This window comes from Eumetopias jubatus, unplaced genomic scaffold, assembly GCF_037043125.1.
Source record: "Eumetopias jubatus isolate StellerSeaLion01/CBP00866 unplaced genomic scaffold, mEumJub1_p1.0 scaffold_10, whole genome shotgun sequence".
NCBI lineage: Eukaryota > Metazoa > Chordata > Mammalia > Carnivora > Otariidae > Eumetopias > Eumetopias jubatus.
Window position 1 is genome coordinate 51202919 of NW_028274816.1, and position 17556 is coordinate 51220474.

The window sequence follows — 17556 nt, forward strand, 5'->3', positions numbered from 1 at the left end:
GGTATGTCCCAGTTGATGGTGGGAGACAACCCTTACTTAACCCGCACAGTATCTCCAGCCTGAGCAGAAGAGGGAACAGTGTGTCAGTGGAATTTGTGTACAGTATGAGGCAAATCCGTTGATTCTTTCACAGGAGACTAAAGTCCACAGGACGGGGATGGTGCAACTCATAGTGGGCTTGCCCTTTCCTAAGGCAGCATGGCATAGCCAACTTTACACTTGGGTCCATATCCTTTTAGCTGTGTAACCTGGGGCAAGTGATTCCACCTCTCTGAGCCACTGTGGCGGGCTTTATATATCCTCCAATAGCCAGGTACTGTGCTTCGCACACAGCCGGAACGCATCCATCCGGAGTGTCCTCTTCCAACTTTTGTGCTGGCCAGCAGGGGCCGAGGGAGCTAGAGTATGGCAGAGGACATGCTGGGGCTAACGTCCCTCCCTCTCCCTTGCCCCTCAGTGTGCACCCAGCTGCTGGTGTCCCGACCAGACGAGGAGAACATCACCAGTTACCTCCAGCTCATTGAAAAGTGCCTGACTCATGAGGTGAGGCCTTCTCTAGGGTCCCAAGAAAGGAAAGGCTGCCTCCATCGCTCTCAGCATCCACATTCCTCATGCGGCCCTCAGGGCCCTGCCCGGCTGGCACCCACCCAGCGTCCCCAGCCCTCATCCCACCAGTGTTGGCTCCAGTGGCTGCTGTGAGCTCTCCTTCTCAGAGCCTTACTACATATTCCTTCTCTGGGGAGCCAGATTCCCCTCCCTCCTGCTGGTCCCTTGGCCCTCAGTTCGAATAAATACACCTCAGGGACGCTTTCACTGGCCCCTCATAGCAGATCAGGCTTCTCGCGCCTCCTGGGCTTCTCCCTCACGGTACTCATCACAGTTCAGATGGCCTGCGTATCTTCTCCCCAGCTGAACCATTAGCTCTCTGTGTGCAGGTTACCTCTGCACCCCAGCATTGCCTAGCACAGAGCAGGCAGGCCGTAAATATTTGAGTGGATGAATGGAAGGCAGATCTGAAAGCACACCCTCCCTGCTTCACGCTCCCAATTCTAGGCGTTCACGGAGACGCAGAAGAAACGGCTGCTGTCCTGGAAACAGCAAGTGCTGAAACTCCTCCGGACCTTCCCACGCAAAGCCGCACTAGAGATGCAGAACTACCGGCAGCAGAAAGGGTGAGTGGGCGGGGGCCGTGGGGACCTTCACTCCCAAAGCCCTTGGTGCTGGACAGGTGGTGCTCAGTGGGCTGATCGCATTCTGGGCTGGGAATTGGTTGTCCTCGTTCAATCACTGGGTGACCTTCCACAAGTCACTCTGTGAAGATTTTCCCAGAAGAAAATCAGGGTGTTCTTACCACTAGAACAGGGTACTGAGCTGGCAGAAGCAACACGTGTCCCCTGTTCTCCCCTGTGTGCAGGGGGCTGTGAAGTCCCTTTTCTCCCCAAATACTAAATATCGCGTTTGAGAATTCAAGTTAGAACTGCTCTAAGTGGATGTGAGGAAACCTTTGTCTGCTCCCATCTCCATCCTGGGGGTACCTTGGGGCAGGAGTACAGAGTGTGTGATACAAGGACTTGGGCAGGGAGTCCTTGTTCAGAGCAGGTCTGTGTTCTGTCCTTCCCATGGGGATTATGATGGGAGAGGTGAGGGAAGGGGCGGACAGCGGGGCCCCAACCACCTCAACTGACACCGTGCCTTCTCTCTCACAGCTGGGCGTTCGGCTCCAACTCACTTCCCATAGCTGGCTCTGTGGGGATGGGGGTAGCCCGGCGGACCCAGCGGCAGTTCCCCATGCCTCCCCGGGCCCTCCCACCCGGCAGGATGGGCCTTCTGAGCCCTTCAGGCATTGGGGGCATCTCCCCCCGACATGCCCTCACCAGCCCCAGCCTTGGGGGCCAGGGCCGACAGGTGAGCCAGCGGGAAGCGGAGGGCGTGGCACTTCTGGGTTTGGGGTGGTGGTGCCTGGGCTGTGCATGTCCATGTGTTTGCACCTGGGCCCGGCTCAGAGGGGAGAGGCTCCTTTGCCAGCTCCACCGAGCCTGGGCTTGGGCCTCAGGCTTTGGCCTCTTCCCGCTCAGCTCACCACTTTTCTCTTTCCCTGTGCCCTGTGCAGAACCTGTGGTTTGCCAACCCTGGAGGCAGCAACAGCATGCCCAGCCAGAGCCGCAGCTCTGTGCAGCGCACCCACTCCCTCCCGGTCCATTCATCGCCCCAGGCCATTCTCATGTTCCCTCCAGGTAAGCTGCCCCTGTCCTTGCGACTCCGCCTCGGCAGTACTCTCAGGTGGCCCTCCTCTCAATCCCATTCCCACTGTCCTCTCCTACCTCCCACCAGTCTGCACCCATCTTCCCACATCCTGAGTTTTCTTTTACCACCCCGCACTCCCCCACTGCTGTTTTCTTTCTCCGATCCTGCTGCTTTCTCAGTCTTCTGTCTTCCCTTCTCCCAGCCCTACCTCTCCACACCTCTCCCTCCCTGTGTTCACAGCCTTAGTGTCCCTGTTGGTCTCTGTCACTGTCTTCTTAGAGGATCATTAAATACTCAGTTTGGAAGGGGTGGAGGGGACGAGACAGTCAAAGCATCGAGGTTTCTGTGGAGGGGAGTCCTGCCTGTCAGTCCCCTGGGATTCTTTCAGGCAGGAACCAGAGACTTCAGTTCTTAGATCAGGTTCCATACTAAAGGGTCTGTGAGGTGAGACGGCTGTTTTCCTTCAGCTCACAGATGAGTCTAGTGATGAGAGATCAGAATGAGGGTGAAGTGGGCAAAAGGGAGGTTAAGGAAACGCTAGCCCTGCCTTGCTTCTCGAGTGGGGGTGTCCCCTGCCCTGGGCCTGGCCTGCTGCTGGCCACTGAGGCTGCAGAGGCAGAGAAGGCTGGTCTGGAAAGGGCTGCCTCTGGAGAGATCTTCAGTTTGCGGGTGGATGGGGCGTCTGGCTGGCTCATCAGTAGAGCATGCAGCTCTTGGTCTCAGGGTTATGAGTTCAACCCCCATGTTGGATGTAGAGTTTTACTTAAAAAAATTTTTTTTAAATTAGATTCGCATGTGACCCTAAGCTCTTCATGACATAAACTGCCAAATCAGTGGGTTTCTTAACTTACGAGATTATGTGAACTGCCATCTGTCAGAGGCAGAGGACCCTGTCCATTGTGTTCATCCTAGCCTAGGGCTTGGCACGTGGTAGGCATTTGTAACTGCTGTAAATGACTGGATGGATGAACTGCGTGAGCAAAAAATTGGAACAGTTCTTTCTACCGGCGTGCTGTGTGCTGAACTGTGTGTCCGGCGGCTTTCCACGCCGTCAAATCAGATCCTCCCAGCTGCATACATGAGGGCGCTGGTGGTATTCCCCTATCAGTCATGAATCTGAGACTCAGGTGACTCGCCCAAGGTCAAAAAAAATATTTGCTAAGAAGAGACAGTTAGGTGTCCCGACATGGCCTGAGCTCAGAGTTCACTGGGGATGTGATGACAGGTGAGTCTGGAGGTGGGAGCAGGCTCTTCTGAACTCAGGTAGAAAGCTCAGGCTTTCTCCCCATAGCAGTGAGGGGCCAAGGAAGGGGTTGTAAGCCATGTGGGGTGGGGTCAGGTCTGCTCAGGGAGGTGGGCTGTTTCCCAGACACCAGAACAAGAGGCCCTTGAGAGATGGTTTGAGGACAAGCTCCATGGCTGCTGTCCTGATTTGCCCCATCTGCTGGGCCTGCCCAGATGACATCCTGCCCAGGGGAGCAAGTCCAAGTGGGGATGGGAAAGGTTCTAATTAAGCTTCTGCACCAAGTACAGAGCAGGTCATCAGTCAAGGAGTTGGGGGCTGCCCAGTGCCTGGGGCTGGTGCCCAGACTGCGCCTAAGGCAGCATGCAGCGTGTGGCCTCCAGGAAGCCCCCTCAGCTTCCCGTCACTGCCTCGGCCTGCTGGTCAGGCTTGCTTTTCCTTGCTAAGCCTCTGCCCTTGCCATTATTGCCTCTGCCTGCTCCGTGAGACCCCCCAGGCTCGTCTGTGTCCTCCGTCCGTGCCCCGTCATCCTTCCATGGGAGCGTGTGCCGCGTCTTACATGCGGTTTCTCTGTCCCTTGCCCCCCTCCCTCCCTCCTCTTATTTATCCCCCCCCCCGCCCCCCGCACCAGCCCACCCAGTCCTTTGTCTCCCAGGTTCTGCTTTCCGCACTCAGTTCAGCCCTCGCCTCTGTTCTTTCTCCCCCTCAGACTGCCCGGTCCCTGGGCCTGACCTGGAGATCAATCCCACTCTGGAGTCTCTGTGTCTGAGCATGACAGAACACGCCTTGGGTGGTGAGCATTTCCTCTTTCCCTGACCCAGCTCCCACCTACCCAGCAGCGTCTCCACCTCTGAACTGAGCAACTCAGAGCATCCTGAGGGGTCCCTAGGGGAGGCCAGCCTCCAGGGAGGGCCTGACTGGGATGACAGGCTACCCGAGCGCCTTCTCTTGGGCCTCCCGCCAGTTCCTGATCTTCCTCCCTTCCTCCCTTTCTTACCACAGATGGGACAGACAAAACCTCCACCATCTGACGGGACCCACAGCCCAGCGCACCCATAGGCTCCCTGGGCGGCGGGCGGGGGCCAACCCCCAACGGGCTTCTCCGCGACAGCAAGAGGGTGGGCTGGCTCAGCTATACATTCTAGTATTTTTCTACTCTCTCACCCTTTTAACTTTTGTTTAACATTGGCACACGCCTTGCTCACTCCCAGGCCCGTCGAGGGATCTCTGCTGAGGCTCAGGGAGGTAGGAGGCAGCCAGGATAAAGGGGGCAGGGACTGGCCAGCCTGACTGCCCCTCCTTCCCTCCCTCATCCCCCACCTGGCCCCGTCCCACCCCTGCCTCCTCCAGACTGCCGGCCACCTGCCCCTCCTAAGGGAGCAGCTTCCCCCCTATCTTATGGGACCTGCTCAGAACCATCTGACATTTGGGGAGAGAGAAGCAGGGTTGATAACCTGCTCTCCTGGTTGTTATTTGAGAGGAGCTAAAGAGAAGGTGGTAGATGAGAGGAGCCTCTCTCTCTCTTTCCTTGCCACCTTCTTCTCCTTCCCCATTCCCACCATTTCCCGAGGATAGGAGCCACCCTCCTTTCACTCACCTCCTTTTGCCCTGTTTATCAGAGGTTCTCTACAATTAATTTCTTAGGCCTATTTAAGATGCATATTTATATAGTTCTTAACGGTTTTTCTCTCTGATCATTCCCTCTCATTTTTAGAATCCCCAGGCCTCTCTCTGAGCCAAGAAAGTGGCAGGGGGAGCCTGAATTTTACGAGGGGAGAGGGCAGAGCCCCCTCCTCCAGACCCCCTCGCCCTTCCCCACTTCCCCCCAGTCCTGGCTCCCCAGAGGCAGAGGTTGAAGGCAGGGAACCAGGGCAGCCAGTGAGGTCAGGAAGTCTGTTGCCTTAACATCCCCTTCCCGCAACCAACACACACCCTTGTCCACTCCCAGGTCTGGTTGCTGAAAGACTTGGGTTAAGGAGTAAGGGAAAGGGGATTGTTTGGTTTTTGGTTTCTTTCCCCACCCCTCTTTTCTTTCATCCTTCCCCACCCCCCATTCTGTCATGACCTCACTTAAGTGGAACACTATATCATAACCCAGAGATTTGTCCCAGCTGTGGAGTCATACAGACCCTCTGGTCTCTGTTCCTGCTGAGGGGTTGTGCTGGGGCCCAGGTGGAGGGAGGGGACTTGGGGGTTCAGACTGTGGGGAAGCCAGGGTCCCCTGTTCCAACCCCCTCTTCCCACTCAACCCACCCACCCCCCCCACTGGGACATTCTCAAGCTTTTCACACCGAAAAGGAAAAAAAAAATGTTATTTTTAGATACATTTTATGAATAACTTTTGTTATGAATATGGCTGGTAACCATTGTGTATGTTATTAAAGATACAAAATGTTGGGAAAAAACAAAAAACCAAAAAAAAAAAAAAAATTTTAAAACCACCGCCCTCCCTGCACTCTCAGCCCATTCCCCAGACCTTCTTGCCTCTGCCCTCCTGGTCTGGACCTCCCTCAGCTCTGAGCCCAGGGAGGGGGAGGAAGCCAGGGGGTGGGGTGGCCCTGGGGATCTGCTAAGGTCCCCACCTCCTCTCCCAGTGCCGGGCTGGGTGGGGTGTCAGGTTTATTTATGTACCTCTTGCACACTCATCAACCTATGCAAGTCCCCCACCCCGGCCCCTCCATGTTTCTGTGCCTTTGCTCATTCCCCTCAAGCTCCCAGGGCTTCTCCAGTCCCCCTCTCCCAGTAGCCCCGGGAAGTGGGATGGACAGGGGCCACCTCGTTTGGAATCAGCAGGGTGTCCCTCTTACAGGACCCTCACCACCTCCCAGCCAGTTCTGTCTTCTTCACTACCCATCAGGGTGAGCTGGCTCTGCCGGCATTGGGAGGTGGTGAGGGACACCCCCCAACACACACACACACACAACGGGAGGCAAGAGCTGCCCCCCTCCCCCCACCTGACAGCAGAGTGTGCAGGACGCAGGCGGCCCCACTCTGATGGGCAGGACCCTGACCCTCTTCTGCCCCAGCCCCTCCCCAGCCCCCTCCCCCCACCATGATTTCACCCTCCCTCCTATCCCCAGCCCCACTGGCAGAATCAGCTTTGAGTAACTGTACAGTTTTTCTCGCTGTTGGAGAAGACTTGTTGGAGTTTCACTTGTTTAATGGTCTGGGCTTATTTTGGAAAAAAAAAAAAAAAAAACAAGAAACAAAAACAAAAAAGGATTCTGACCTTTGTTATGCTACACTTCAGGGAAAACCTAGTGGCCTTAAGCTGAAACCACGGAGCTCCTGGGAAGGGGGGGGTGGGGGGAGGAGAGGTATAAAGCAAATGAGACCACAGGGCTGGGATGGGACATAAAGGGAAAAAAGTCGGTTTTATTAACAGCAAGGCTTGGAGGAGACGAAGGAAACAAAGGGAAAGGGCTCGCCAATAGACCACTCGAAAAGTGCCTTCCTGCGCATAGCAATCGCATTATAATCATGTCTGCACCAACCCTGAAGGACCTGGGACTCAGTCACTGTCACTGTCGGCTTCACTGGAATCAGAAGCTGCAGCTTCACTGCCATCCTCCTGGGCGGAGTGCTCACTGCCACTGGGGAAGGGACTGGCACTGCGGCTCCGGCTCCGCTGGCCACCCCCATCACTGCCACTGTCCGAGTCATTGTCACTGCCACGGGCCTGGCCTCTGTCCTCATCATCAGAATCCGCATCGTCTTCCGAATCCGCATCACTGCCAAAGATCTCCTCTTTGTCCCGAGCGGCCCGGGCCTCGTCCTCGCTGCTCTCATCCTCACCGCTACCACTCTTGTCACTCGCCTCATCCCTGTCACCCTCTTCACGTTCACTCTCGCTGCCCGAGCGCTCATCCTCGCTGCCTTCCTTCTCACTGCTGCTGCCTTTCTCTCGCTCCTCATCTGTAAGGGAGTAGGGAGAAGTGAGACCCAGTTTCCCACCCTTCCAGAGCTCCTGGGATTTGGCCTGTCCAGCTTTACCTGAGCCCCCAGCTTCTTTCTCTTCTGTCTCCATCTCTTCTTCTTCTTCCTCCTCGGGTTCATGGTTCTCCAGCTGGGCCTTCCGTGCCTCCTAGAAGCAGCAGGGTCGAGGGGAAGGAGGATGCTCTGTCAGGTTTCTGTCTCTCTCCTCACCCACCCCCACCCTCTCCACGGGTGCCCTGGGCCAACCAGTGATGTTTGTTACCTGGGCTTCTAATTCCTTTTCATTCATGTCCCGGTGTTTGACCACAAGCAGGGCATTGGTGCCAGACTGAACCCCAGCCTTTGCCCGACGTTTACTCAGGCGGACCCTGCAGTGGGCAGGTTGGTGGGGAGGGGTGTGTGGAAGATGCATATTTTAAAGACCCCAGTGGGGGATCTACTCTAACTTGGTTCTTACTTCCTCACCAATGCTTAGTCCAAAACAGACCAGAATAAATGCAGGTTGAATGAAGGAGACTAAACTCAGAGGTTGGATAAGGGAAAGGGAAGGTTAATAGCTCCATGAGTCCGACGTATTTATAAAATGTACACACACACACAGTGTTACGGATATGTAACAGATTTAAGGTGAATTAGCAACACTTAAAAGCACAGAACCTAGATTGCTGGCTTTCGGAAAATGTTAATCTGTGGCTCCACTGGGACTTTTCCTTCCCATAGAATAGCAACAATAGGTTGGAGCCCTTTGCTGGCCTAGGTCATGGTGCCCCTTGGAGGCTGCCAAGAGCTCCAGGTCACCCAGAGCCCACCAGCCCACAGTGCTACCTTTTACATGGGATCAGAATTTGTGATCTCTGCTTTAAACAAACTCAAGGTCACACTTTCTTTCCCAACCTTTACATACACCAAGGTCCCTAGCACAGGAGTAAACTTCCAGCTCTCAGGAGAAAGTTTGTGGGGGTCACCTTTTTTAACTCGGGTATCCAGGATTTCATTTGAAATATTTACGCTCATTTGATGTATTACTCCGTATTCCGCCTATGCTGACTTTCACATGAAGTCTCTTATTACATCGGAGGGAACTTGGCTATTCACCCTACAAAGAAGCTCAATCTCGAGATTTTTTTCCTGGGTTCGTGTGTTAGAACCAGGTCCAGCTCACATGCTCAAGCAAGCTGCTTCTATTCTTGTTTGAAACGCCTCCAAGTCCTCCAAATGACCTCCAAGGTGGTTCCTGCGTACCCTAGGCTCAGGATTCTAAAGCACAGGCCCAGGCTAATCTGAGGTAGGGGTGTACCAAGTACCTGGTCTCCAGTTCGTTGTAGTAAACCCCGTCACCCTCCCGGAAGATGAAGAAGTAGTTCTCCTCGTAGCCCTTGCTAGCTTTGTTCTTCACGTTCCAGTTGTACTCCCGAGCGATCTTATAGTCGTACCTGATGAGGACGAGGGGAACAAGGTCAGCAGCCCCATTTCTTTCTTCTAAGGGAGAAAAGGGAGAGCCAGTCCTCAATTCCCAAAACCTAATCCCAAGCCACGCACACATCATCCGGTGCATAGTCCATCTCCTCCTCCTGGTCCCGCTTTCGTTTCTTCAGCGTCTCTTCCACAGGCAGGAAATAGGCCACAAACTGGTTCCCTTCCTCATCCATCATGCCTCTGGATGGGAGAAGAGGAGGAATGGTGAAGAGTGAGGACAAAGGAGCAGTGAGGAACAGGCCAAGGTGGGCAATGGGGCCACTTACTTACCTGATCATGGCCTGAGACATCATCTCCAAAGCAGCTGCACCACTCGTGTCCTTGGGGGCTGGGTCGGAGTCAAAAATTACCTGAGCACATGGGTTGATCCACATCTAGGGGCAAGAGCACTGGGATTAGACTGGGACAAGCAGAGATGGCAGGCTATCCCTTGCTGCCTCCTGCCCTGGATCTGACCTTAAAGTCTGGGAAGACAGGCATGACCTCCACCGGTGTCACTCGTGGCTTGCTGTAATGCTGGGAGATCTGGTGGGGGCAAAAACAGGGTGGGTGAGGAGGATGCGGAGCTCTGGAACTGCACCTTGGTCTGCCCCCAACCCCCATCCCATCCCAGTCCTTCAAATACCGATTTCTGGGCATCCTCAAAAGTTTTCTCAATGGCTGTGATCTGGCTATCCCTGTCTTTGTATATTTCTTCCTCCGTGAACTGCTGCTTCACAGAAACCCCAATCCTAGGAGTAAAAGAGGGAGGCCTTTAGGGATCACTGGACACACCTGAAATCTCCACTTTCCCTCCCTACCCACCACAACTTACTTGACCTCAGGCTTCTCGTTGGAGATGCCATAACGATTGAACTCCGTGGAGATGTACTCAGTCTTCCGCATCCACGGCACCACCTTTGCATGCTGCTGGGATCTGGGGGTAGAGTATTAGGCACCTAGGACCCACCACCCTCCTTCCATCATAGATCCGCCCCCCATCTCCAGCCCCCACTCAGCACACGCTCACCTCTTGGAGCTTGTGGGGGCCTGAATCTCCTCTTCCAAAAGCTTCTCATCAGCTGGATCTAGGAGTACTAGAGGAGAACAAAGCGGTAGGAGGACTATGAGGGCTGTGAGGGAGGGCCTGGCCTTTGCTGGCGTAGAGCAGGCCCTCCCTGCCTTCCCACACACCGTTGGGGTCGATGCGGTAGGTATCGGGGTTGATGAGATCAATGGTGACCCCCAGGTCTGGCTCAGTGAGGAGGTCGTGTTTGTGCTGTTTTTCCAAGGAAGTCGCTTTGTACTGGACGAACCTGGGTGGGGAAACATACCCATTATATTTTCCTTATTCCAGCTTTACCCTTCACATTCCTGCTTCCCAGAGCCTAAGCTTTTCCAGGGAGGAACTCAAATTGGGAGTGTCCCCCCATGTTGGAGTCAGAAGGCTGGCTCTTCAGTGGGAAAAGACTTGGACACTGCTTGTTTCATTCGTTAACAAATGTTTATGGAGCACCTACTACCATATTACTAGGTACCGTTCTAGGCCCTGAGATGAGAGCAGTCAACAAAAGCAGCAATCCTTGCCCTCAAGGAACTCATGATCTGAGTTGTTCCGCCCTCCTCCATCTCAGTCTCACCTGTTCTGGTCAAAGGGGTAGGTGATGAACTTGGGGTCGAAGGGAATGTCCGGGAGGCTATTGCAATACTTGACTCGGCAGACCACTCCAGACCTGGGAATACAGTGGCTCAAAACCCAGCCCCTGCTGCCCCACCTCTGCTCCCAGCCCCCACTGGTCCACCCCTTCTGGGAAACCCCAATGGGGCTCACCTCTCAGGCAGAGTCCGGTGAGAATTGGGCCTGGTAGGTAAGAGAGAGAGACATTGACAGAAAGATGGAGAAAACAGGATTGACAGAAAAATTAAGGGGGGGGGTGTCTCCAAGCTTTTAAAGAAGGGAAGGAGGGGGTGACAAACGGTAATCCCTTTGGGAGGGGTGCTCCAAGAACTTTAACGGAAGGACCCTAGGATTCAACTCCTTGTAGAGAAAGTGTCTCCAAACGCTTTCATGAATGAATCCAACTGCTCAATCCCTTTTGGAGGTGCCGTCTTCGTGTGCTTTAATAGAACTACGTGCTCAATTGCTTTTAGCAAAAGGGTTCTCCAAACGCCTGACTGAAGTAATAAACGCACAATCCCTTCTAGACAGTCTTCCAAGAGCTTAATCCCTGAACTCCATGACAGGGAGGTGGGGGCAACACCCCATCCCTGAAGGAACCCACCCCTGTCTGTCAAAAGTGAGCGCTGCGTGACGTCACGGCGTTCGCGGCGAGGGTTTGACATCACTGGCGGACCCGAGGGGCTGGTGACGTTGTAGGAAGACACCCGCGCCCGACCCCCCGCCTCGCCGAAACCTGGATAGACCTAGACGAAAGCGGTACAGCCAGGTGGCGTGGCGCCTACCTGTGGCCATCCTCCCGCTGGGCCTGGGTCTGGATGGTGGGCGCCATGGCGACAAGGCGAAGGAAGCCCGGACGGGGTCCTTCCTGAGCCGCGGCGAGACGCGGAGGGGTGTACCGACGTCGGCGGGCGCCTAATCCGAGAGAGGGCTCGGTTTGGCGCCGCTCTCTGCCAAGGTAGGGTCGGAAGGAGGTAGGCTGGTGAAGAATTCCAGTGGAGACTCAGCTAAACGCGCAGGCAGCGCCAAAGACGGACTCCCAGCTCCGGCTCCACCAACTGCCGCCAAGACGCTGAGGACCCGACAGGTCGCCTCAGGCCGCGAGGCCTTCTGGGAAATAGAGTCCGGATTAGACCCACACCCGGATTGGCAAACGGCTGGGTAAAGAGCGGAGCGAGGGAGGAAGAGCCTCTTGTGATTGGCGAATCGGTATCTCAATCTGGACGTTTTATTTGAGAGTCAACTCCGGGAGGCGGTTATTCTTTCCTCCCGTTGGCTGAGTTATTTGGGAGGCGGAGCTAACTAGCAAGCGGGGCCTGGAGACAGGGACGCTGAAAAGAAACCGGGAGAGACGCTCTTGTGGCGCACTTCCGGTGCGCTAAACTGAGAAAGATGGCTGCGTCCCAGCAGCAGGCTGCAGCTGCTTCGTCTGCTGCGGGTGTGGCGGGTCCGGGTTCGTCTGGTGGCCCGGGTCCGCAACAGCAGGCGCAACCACCAGCACAGCTGGTGGGGCCTGCTCCGAGCGGGCTTTTGCAGCAACAGCAACAGGACTTCGATCCGGTGCAGCGTTATAAGATGCTCATCCCGCAGTTGAAGGAGAGTCTACAGGTGATTGGCCGAGAGCTGCTAGAAGCTAGCGGGGTTTGGTTCTCTGATTCCAAGGGGGAGGGCGGAGGGGCTCTTTAGTCTGGGAGAGCGCAAAGGAGCATTAGGCAGGAAAGCGGAATGACATTTGGTCCTCTTGATGAGGCCAAAGCGAAGCTCTGCGGCTCGACAGTGCGAGCGGATCAGTACGGATGTTGGGCCTGGGAATGGCCGGAACTCGAGTGGGAGGGAGTTTAAAGGTAAAACAAGGCTCTGGTGGTTAAAGCCTGAGGAAAGGACTGCCCTCTACAGAGATTCTGCCTGTGATTGGTGGATGTGGGAGGACTGTAGGATATGTCGGAGAGATTATTGGGAGAACCCTAGGTGAGAGCCGGCCTTTGGGAAAATATGGGTGCTACTCTGGATTGACAGGAGGAGAGGTGCCAAGTGAAGAGGAAGCTTGCAATTGAATATATATATTTTTAAAGATTTTCCTTATTTCAGAGAGAGAGAGAGAGAGCAAGCATGAGGGGGGCGGGGGAGGGGCAGAGGGAGAAGCAGACTCCCCGCTGAGCAGGGAGCCGAGCGCCGGCCCATCCCAGGATCCCGGGATCATGACCCGAGCCAAAGGCAGACGCTCAACCGACTGAGCCACCCAGGCGCCCCGAAATTGAATAGATCTTAAGAGTGTAGATCTATCAAAAGTGTCCCCTTCTGTTTCTCTATTTTCTGCATTTTTTTTCCTTAACTAGACCTTGATGAAGGTTGCAGCCCAGAACTTGATTCAGAACACTAACATTGACAACGGACAGTGAGTATAGTCCCCTTTCCCCGGTCTTAGAACCTCATACCCGGATCCCCACCCACCTACCCCCCTTCCTTCTGTTTTCAAGCCCCACTCCTTAGCAACCCGGCTTGCTCTTTTGCCTCTTCTAAAACAGCCCCTTAGGCCCTGCCTTGGGCCTTCTGGGCCTAAACTTGGTTTCCTGATGGATACTTGGTTGGGTAGACACTGAAGTCTCGGAGATTGGAAATCCATTCTCCAGTCACCTTCTCCTCCTGGGCTATAGAAAGAGCAGTGATGGACCCATACAGCGCTTTGACAAGTGTCTGGAGGAGTTCTACGCACTCTGTGACCAGCTGGAGCTCTGCCTGGTAAGGGGCCTCCTAGACACTGGGTGACCACAGTCCTGCCTCAGTCCCCAGGTCTTCAGGAACTGTCAGTCAGCACACACTGGGCATCTCCTAGAGGCCACACTTGTGCCTCAGCTGATGCTGGGGACGCAGTGTTGCTGCAATCCTTGCCTTCACTAAGCTTCCAGTTCAGTGGGGTGACATACATCTCCAAACAGTGACAGCTGAGAGTGGTCAGGGCTGTAATAGGAAAAGCCCAGGCCACAGAAGTCAGGGCTATGATGGGGGAGGCACAGGAGGAGGGGTCAGGATTAAAATGAGGGAAGCTCAGGGGATTGTGGAAGCCCCAAAAAGGCACCCGACTCTGCCTAGGGTGGGGCAGGGAGAAGAGAGGGTGGCTCAGAGAGGTTTACTGGTAGAGAGCACATCTGAGCTGAGACTGGAGCAAAAATGGAAGGGGGCAGGAGTTTCGAGGAGGGCAGGTGGCTAAGAGCACAGCCTCTGGAATCTGGATGGACCACCAGTCTCTACCTGTGAGCTTCGGGTTTCTCCTTTGAGAAACGGATTTTGGGGAAAGACGGCAAGATCATACATGTAAAAAGCGTAACGTGGTACTAAGCACGTGGCAAACGTTTCCTGTAGTGACATCATCATCATCATTATTTTAAACTGGGGTTTGAGGCCCCTGGGTGGCTCAGTCGTTAAGCATCTGCCTTCGGCTCAGGTCCTGATCCCAGGGTCCTGGGATCGAGCCCCACGTCAGGCTCCCTGCTCGGCAGGAAGCCTGCTTCTCCCTCTCCCACTCCTCCTGCTTGTGTTCCCTCTCGCTGTGTGTCTCTGTCAAATAAATAAATAAAATATTTTTAAAAAAAATAAACTGGGGTTTGAAGGAAAAGTCAGAATTTGAGAAGCCTGGTGGTGGCAAAAAGGTGTTCCAACCAGGAGGAACAGGTTCTACCTTAATTTCCCTTTAGGAATGTCACGAAATTCAGTTTAGCTGAGGTATAGCAGGCATTAGGGCTTGTTGGAATTTTTTTTTTTTTTTTTTTAAGATTTCTTATTTATTTGAGAGGGAGAGCACATGTACATTCGGGAGCAGGGGGCAGGGGCAGAGGGAGAGAGAAGCAGGCTCCCCGCTGAGCGTAGAGTCTGACGTGGGGCTTAATCCCAGGGCCCCCAGATCATCACCTGAGCCGAAGTTAGACACTTAACCCACTGAGTCACCCAGGCGCCCCAGGGCTTGTTGTATTTTGAATATAGCCCCGAGGGTGCTGGGGAGCAGTGGAGGAGTTTAAGCAGGGAAGAACGTGGACCTGCTGGCTTTTTTAGGAATATGGCTGCTATATTCTTTGGCTGCCAAGTGAAGGATGGGTCAGAGGAGCCAAGAGTGGAGGCTGAGAGCCCAAGGAGGCAACCATGACAGGATTCAGGTGGGCTAGGCTGCACCAGGACAGGGCCCTGAGAAATTGGGGACGAGCAGATGGGAAAGCTACACAGAAGGCTCTGTGTACAGGCTATGGGGCTGCCAGACCGTGGAAGGAGCGGTCTCCAGGATGAGGTCCAGGGCTCCAGTTGGAATGGCAGTGCCCTTCCTGCGATAGGGACCCAGGAAGAGGAAGAGGAACAGTTTGGTGGGGAGGGTAGAAGAACTCTGGGATTTCAGGGGAGGCTGGGGACACAGGTGTGGTGTTGTCACTGCAGAGGTGAGAGCTGAGTGGTGCGTATGGGTGGGACAGCCGTGAGAGGCCATGAGCACGAGAGGAGCTGAGGCCTGGGAAGTGCCTCACTTAGGGCTTGGGCAGAGTAAGCAGGAATTAGACAGAGCAGCCAGAGAAGGAGGAGGAGAACCAGGAGTGTCATCAGAGAAGTCACTGCCAGGGTCAAGGCTGGAGTTAGGACAGTCCCGGCACCGGCAGCTGACACTCATTCCATGATGTGCTAGGATCTCTGGCTGTCTCTCACGCTCTTCTCACCACTCTCACCTGATGAGGTAGCAAAGGCAGTGATTAAACCCATTTTGTTTTCCAAAGAAGGAAAAAGACTCAGAAGCAGCCGCGTGCCTCAGGGTCACCCAGCACGTGGTTGGCAGGGCCAGGCTCTGACTCCCAAGCCCCTGGGAGTCCAGAGGCCAAGCAGGCTACCCAAGGCTGGCCCTTAGGGTGGGGTTGGGAGCCCCGGGAGTGACACTGATGCCGCACCTTGCCTTCCCGTCCACAGCGCCTGGCCCATGAGTGCCTGTCCCAGAGTTGCGACAGCGCCAAGCACTCTCCAACTCTGGTGCCCACGGCCACCAAACCGGACGCCGTGCAGCCGGACAGCCTGCCCTACCCACAGTACCTGGCGGTCATCAAAGCCCAGATTGCCTGTGCCAAGGACATTCACACTGCTCTCCTGGACTGCGCCAACAAGGTCACGGGCAAGACGCCTGCACCACCTACAGGCCCTGGGGGCACCCTGTGAGCTGGCAGGGCTGGGAGTGGGCAGGCTGCTCGGGAAGGGGGCGGGGAGGGAATGAAGAGTGACCTCAAAGCAGCCTGGTCTCTGCCTCTTCTTCGCGCCTGAGCCCTGTGGCGGGAGCCAGCAGGGGGCAGCAGAGGCCAGCAGGGAGCACGCAGGGCGGGGCCTCGCCGCTCCCGGCCCCCCGCTGTCCTGCCTAGCCGGGATGCACTTTGGACCGCCTGTTGATGACCTCTTCCAGAGGCTCTCCCCCAACTTGGCCTGAGCAAAGAGCCCTGACCTGCCTCTCTCCCTCAGTCCTTCCAGATTCTGTTGGGGGGATGGTCTCTCCGTGGTTGCTCCTTTTTCTAGCTGTCTCTCTGTGTGTTTCTAAGGTATGGGTCTGTTGTCTGTCTCTCATTTGGTCTCTTTCTGTCCCTGTCTCTCTGCCTCTGTGGTCCTGTCTCCCTGTCTCTGACCATCTCTGTCTTAGTCCCCTTTTGCTCTCTTCTGCCCCCAGTTCCTAAGTGGGACTCTGTTTTGAAGGGGGCCGGATTCCGGGAGCCAGACCCCTAGGCTACCTGGGGCTAGGGGAAGAAGTTGCATTTCCAGGGGCCACGGCCAAGTCCAGGGATCCCCTGGACCCAGCACCTCCCATGTCAGCCCAGCCCCCAGGTCCTCAGCCCAGGAAAGGGGAAGTGAAGGGGTTCTAGGCCCTGACCTCAGCATGCCTGGTCTGAGAGCAACTCATTCCCCCACCCCAACCCAGAGCCTGCGTCAGCAGCATTCAGACAAGGGGCATTGTGCAATCCGTGGTGAAGCCTAGCCCAGCTGGATGCCTGGGTCCCTGTATTTTTAGCCCCAAAGGAGAAGTGAAAAGGCCCTAGCAGGGGTGAATCATCAGTCCTGGGGAAGAACCCAGGCGCCTGGGCCCCAGCTCCGGGAAGCAGGCCTTGGGGAGGGGGCTTCAGGGAAGGGTGGCCCACCGGGCTCCCCCTCTTCTCTGAGAGCGAGCTTTGGGAGCTCAGGCTTGGCTTTCAGGCCTGGGCAAGTACAAGGCGGAGCTACCAGCCCAGGCCCAGCTGTTGGGGTGTGAAAGGCTCAAGTGAGTCAGCTTGCTTGCGGGACTGCCCCACCCAACACCTTCTGTGCCCTGGTTCCCATCTTGCCACCCAGAGGCGTCCTGTCCCAGACCCCACGTCTGCAAGGAAAGCCTGGGACTGTGGAGACCTGTGATTCACCCAGAGCCCGAGTCCCCACACAGGAGTCCTGGGAAATGGCCAGCCCCTCTGTGTGTGTGTATGTGTGTATGTGTGTGTACACATCCCAGAAAGTTCCTTTCTTGAAGTGCCAGGCATGCAGGGCAGGCCCCCACGAAGGGTAACAGACTTCTCTCTCTCTCTCTCTCTCTCTCGGGCACTAGCTGAAGACACTGTCCACAGGAATAAGTCTGACACAAATGCAAGATATGCAGTTGAAGAATTATGTTACTTTGTTTAAAAAAAAAGTTTGAGAGCTTAGGTTGGGTAGTGGTCCATGGGTATTCATCATTATTATAGTCTGTAAATAGATGTTACACATATTACTTGTCAAATAGATGGTAAGATTTACTTTGGGGGAAGAAAAGTCCTTGGCAGAGGTCACGAAGGTCTTGCTGAGAAGGTGCTACTGGAGTAGATTGCATGTGGGCATTTGGAGGAGCATCCCAGGGAGGAGAGCGGCCAGCGCAAAGGCCCTGAGGCAGGAATGTGCTGATGTGTTTATGGGACAGTGTGGAGGCCTGGACCACAGCACAGGGACAGGGGTAGAAGTTCACACAGGTCACAAAGGACTTTAGCGGAGATTT

The 17556-nt window shown here is 55.2% G+C and overlaps 3 protein-coding genes across 3 annotated transcripts in view; 2 read left to right on the forward strand and 1 right to left on the reverse strand.

Moving 5' to 3' along the window:
- The window catches only part of SAMD4B (sterile alpha motif domain containing 4B), a 37767-nt gene extending 31127 nt beyond the window's left edge, over positions 1-6640 (forward strand). The window contains exons 8-13 of the mRNA XM_028090741.2: positions 458-543; positions 1054-1172; positions 1707-1905; positions 2111-2234; positions 4197-4280; positions 4490-6640. Coding sequence (XP_027946542.1) covers positions 458-543; positions 1054-1172; positions 1707-1905; positions 2111-2234; positions 4197-4280; positions 4490-4518 — 641 coding nt within the window. The 3' untranslated portion in view covers positions 4519-6640. The remainder of the gene's footprint in view (positions 1-457; positions 544-1053; positions 1173-1706; positions 1906-2110; positions 2235-4196; positions 4281-4489) is intronic.
- A 202-nt stretch (positions 6641-6842) lies between these two features.
- PAF1 (PAF1 component of Paf1/RNA polymerase II complex) lies at positions 6843-11668 on the reverse strand. Its single transcript, XM_028090742.2, has 14 exons — positions 11342-11668; positions 10710-10739; positions 10519-10611; positions 10073-10194; positions 9909-9975; positions 9714-9815; positions 9525-9630; positions 9356-9424; positions 9170-9273; positions 8963-9079; positions 8728-8856; positions 7686-7791; positions 7481-7571; positions 6843-7402 (listed from the first exon to the last, which is right to left on the reverse strand). Exons 1-14 carry the CDS (start codon positions 11386-11388, stop codon positions 6999-7001), a joined length of 1587 nt encoding a protein of 528 aa, XP_027946543.1. The 5' UTR covers positions 11389-11668; the 3' UTR covers positions 6843-6998.
- Positions 11305-15812, forward strand: MED29 (mediator complex subunit 29). Its single transcript, XM_028090743.2, has 4 exons — positions 11305-12164; positions 12893-12951; positions 13211-13295; positions 15492-15812. Exons 1-4 carry the CDS (start codon positions 11949-11951, stop codon positions 15732-15734), a joined length of 603 nt encoding a protein of 200 aa, XP_027946544.1. The 5' UTR covers positions 11305-11948; the 3' UTR covers positions 15735-15812.
- Positions 15813-17556: the final 1744 nt, after the last annotated feature.

Coding starts and splice junctions, on each gene's coding strand:
- MED29 (XM_028090743.2), top strand. CDS start 11,949: ATGGCTGCGTCCCAGCAGCAGGCTGCAGCTGCTTCGTCTGCTGCGGGT. Junction 12,165..12,892: donor AGTTGAAGGAGAGTCTACAG/GTGATTGGCCGA, acceptor TTCCTTAACTAG/ACCTTGATGAAGGTTGCAGC. Junction 13,296..15,491: donor ACCAGCTGGAGCTCTGCCTG/GTAAGGGGCCTC, acceptor TCCCGTCCACAG/CGCCTGGCCCATGAGTGCCT.
- PAF1 (XM_028090742.2), bottom strand. CDS start 11,388: ATGGCGCCCACCATCCAGACCCAGGCCCAGCGGGAGGATGGCCACAG. Junction 9,816..9,908: donor GCCCCCACAAGCTCCAAGAG/GTGAGCGTGTGC, acceptor CTCTACCCCCAG/ATCCCAGCAGCATGCAAAGG. Junction 9,425..9,524: donor TTGAGGATGCCCAGAAATCG/GTATTTGAAGGA, acceptor TGCCCCCACCAG/ATCTCCCAGCATTACAGCAA.